Below are 2,572 nucleotides of genomic sequence, written 5' to 3' on the forward strand. Positions count from 1 at the left end.
ACGCCGTCCAGTTTGCCAATCGAGTGAAGTCAGCCATTGCCAGGCAGGGGGGCCTGGTGGATCTGCTCTGGTGAGTCCAGGCAGGTTTTCTCTTCCCAGTGCCACAGTTCCTTGTTGCTGGGTCCTGGCATGCACTTGTGGGCTGTAGTCTGTGACTTGCGTGGGGCAGAGTAGACCTAAGGAGAAAGATACACCTTGCCCGTGACCCCCAAACCCACTCTTCTGTAGCAGGGACTTTGCTTCTGCTTGTTGGGCACCAGGACTTCATTCTGTGATTCCAGCTTGCACTGGGATGCCATGGCTCTGCCTTAATGCTGCTCAGCAAAGTGGGGGAATTCCTTCTTCAGGCTCTGAGCTCTTCAGAGCCTGGAAGGCAGAAGGACACTGGAGACAGTCTGCCATGGTGGATCAGAGCAGCTCAAACAGAGCTGCCGTGTTGAGCACGGTGTGGGTCCACAGGTGCAGCTCCTGGCAGAGCAGGGTGTGAAGGAAACTCCCCGTGGGGGCAGCTGCTCTGCAGCATGGCCTGGCAACGTAAGGTGCAAGTGCAGCTGCCCGGCTGTTGCAGGAGCTCTGACCTGCTCCCGCTGAGCAGCCCCAGCGGAAGTTTCAGACTGTGTGCACCTGCAGCTCCTCTGACGATAGGACTCTCTCCCCAGGGATGGAGGACTGAAGAGGGAGAAGGTGAAAGACGCGTTCAAAGAGGAGCAACAGAAACTCTACAGCAAAATGATTGTAGGCAACCACGAAGACCGGAGCCGCTCCTGAGCCCTCTGCCTCCAGCACTGATACTGGGCCTGGCCAGAGCCTTCTGCCTCCAGCACCAGCCAGGGCTTGTCTGAAGCAGCTCTGAATCTTTGGACTTCGGCTGCTCCGGAGCTGCTTGGGCCTGCTCCTTCATCCTCTGGCTGCTCTTTCCCGGAGGCGCTGTTACTGCCCAGTCTTCAGGCCCTGGGCAGCTCTTGGCAAAGATGCCTTCTTGTTACTGTCACAGAGAAGCCCCTTGCAGGGGCAATATTAAATGAAACACTTACGGTGTCATATGCTTCCATATGGTGCTTACAGGCCCAGGGGGAGGATGGGTGTGTTGATGTGCGTGTGTGTCAGTCACCAGTCTCCCACGGCACAGAAACTGGTGAGTTGTGCTGAAATTAGCTGCCTTGACAACCAAGGGAGCCTTCCTGAGCCTCTGCCTCTCACGTCTGCAGCATAAACCCCTCGGGAGCCGTATGTGGTCTCTCAGGCCTTTCCCAGCTTTACTTCCAGAAGCAGAAATCTTTCCTTTTCCTTTCGCCACCCTCCTCTCTTAACCTGACCCAGACCTTTGTGTCTCCAGGACCCGAGTAACAGCCTCCTTGCTGGGGTTCCGCAGGCAGTGAGGATCAGCCTCCCTGAGGATCAGCCTCCCACATTCCCTCCCTGGAACGTGGCCAGGCAGTGGTCACTGGTGTTGCAGATGCAGCTCTTGGGGGATCCACGTGTGCTGTGGTGGGGGCCCAGGGTGGGCAGGAGAGTCAGAGCCTCCGTGGTTGGGGCAGGAGCTCCCGTTTCCAGTGTCTCCTGAGGGAAGCGGTGGCATGTGGACTTGTTATGCACCGACACGCACACACGTAATCTCAGCTTACTGCAAGGCGACTGGAATCTTGCGCCGGAGGCAGTACCTCCTCCTTCTCCTTTCAGCTCTGCCGGTGTATTGCTCAGTAAAGCAAGTTGCATTTGCACATTCATCCCGTGTACTTTCCAGTTTTCCTTCTGTCCCTACAACCTTCAGTGCTCCACAGGGTCCTCTGCTCTGACGGGTGCTGGCTCCCTGCCCCCTGCCGAAGCCTGCTTGCATTTTCTGAGAGGCTAGAGGAGGCAACACTCAAGTGTCTCCTTTGTACCCTGAGTGCATCAGCTGTCCCCAGGTCAGGACAGCTGTTCTGTGAGTGGCCTTAAATCAGGATTTCCCTGCACTGGCCACCAACATGGGCTCAAGGTAGTTTAGTTTATTTACTTCCTGCTTGTTTTGATTTGGATAAACCACCATTGTATCGAGAAGTGCAGAGGAAAGAGAGCAACAGAGAGAACACGAGGCCAGAGCCGGCCCTGCCTGGCTCGAGACATGCCCTCACTTACATTATTCAGGTCTCCCCCTGCTTTGCAGTTAGCAGCTTCAAAACCCGTCTTTTGGGTCAGTTCGGGTGTCTGTACCCGCGCACAGCGTGTGCGGCATGTCCTCAGAGCTGAGGAACCCCTTTTCCAGTTCCTGCTTGAGTCATGTGCTTGACCAAAAAGCTCCTGCTGACCTTCGTGGCAGCTGCTTTCTGCGGCGATGCACAGTTTTGCCTGACTGAGCTTTGATGCCCCGTCCCCAAGGTGTGTGATGCTTTTCTCTTGCTCGGGGGCCCTTTGGACTAAAAGCTCGCTGCTGTGCCGTGGTCTGGCTGGCTCTGGAGGGTGACCCAGCCCCGGAGAGCTGTGGAGTGGCCAGGCGGTGCCACGCTCGCTGGGTGCTGAGCTGCAGCCAGGGACGCAGCCCTGGGCATGGCTGTCTGCCTGTCCCCACTGCCTGGGCAGGGTCTCCAGGCTC

At 57.0% G+C, this 2,572-nt stretch overlaps 1 protein-coding gene across 1 annotated transcript in view; it reads left to right on the forward strand.

Annotated features, from left to right (window-relative positions):
* AGPAT6 (1-acylglycerol-3-phosphate O-acyltransferase 6) overlaps positions 1–1,038 on the forward strand; it is a 6,977-nt gene extending 5,939 nt beyond the window's left edge. Inside the window, exons 11-12 of the mRNA XM_010146274.1 lie at positions 1–70; positions 660–1,038. Of these exons, the coding sequence (XP_010144576.1) occupies positions 1–70; positions 660–768 (179 nt within the window). The 3' untranslated portion in view covers positions 769–1,038. The remainder of the gene's footprint in view (positions 71–659) is intronic.
* The last annotated feature ends 1,534 nt before the right edge of the window (positions 1,039–2,572 follow it).

Source organism: Buceros rhinoceros, unplaced genomic scaffold (assembly GCF_000710305.1).
Source record: "Buceros rhinoceros silvestris isolate BGI_N320 unplaced genomic scaffold, ASM71030v1 scaffold24132, whole genome shotgun sequence".
Taxonomy (NCBI): domain Eukaryota; kingdom Metazoa; phylum Chordata; class Aves; order Bucerotiformes; family Bucerotidae; genus Buceros; species Buceros rhinoceros.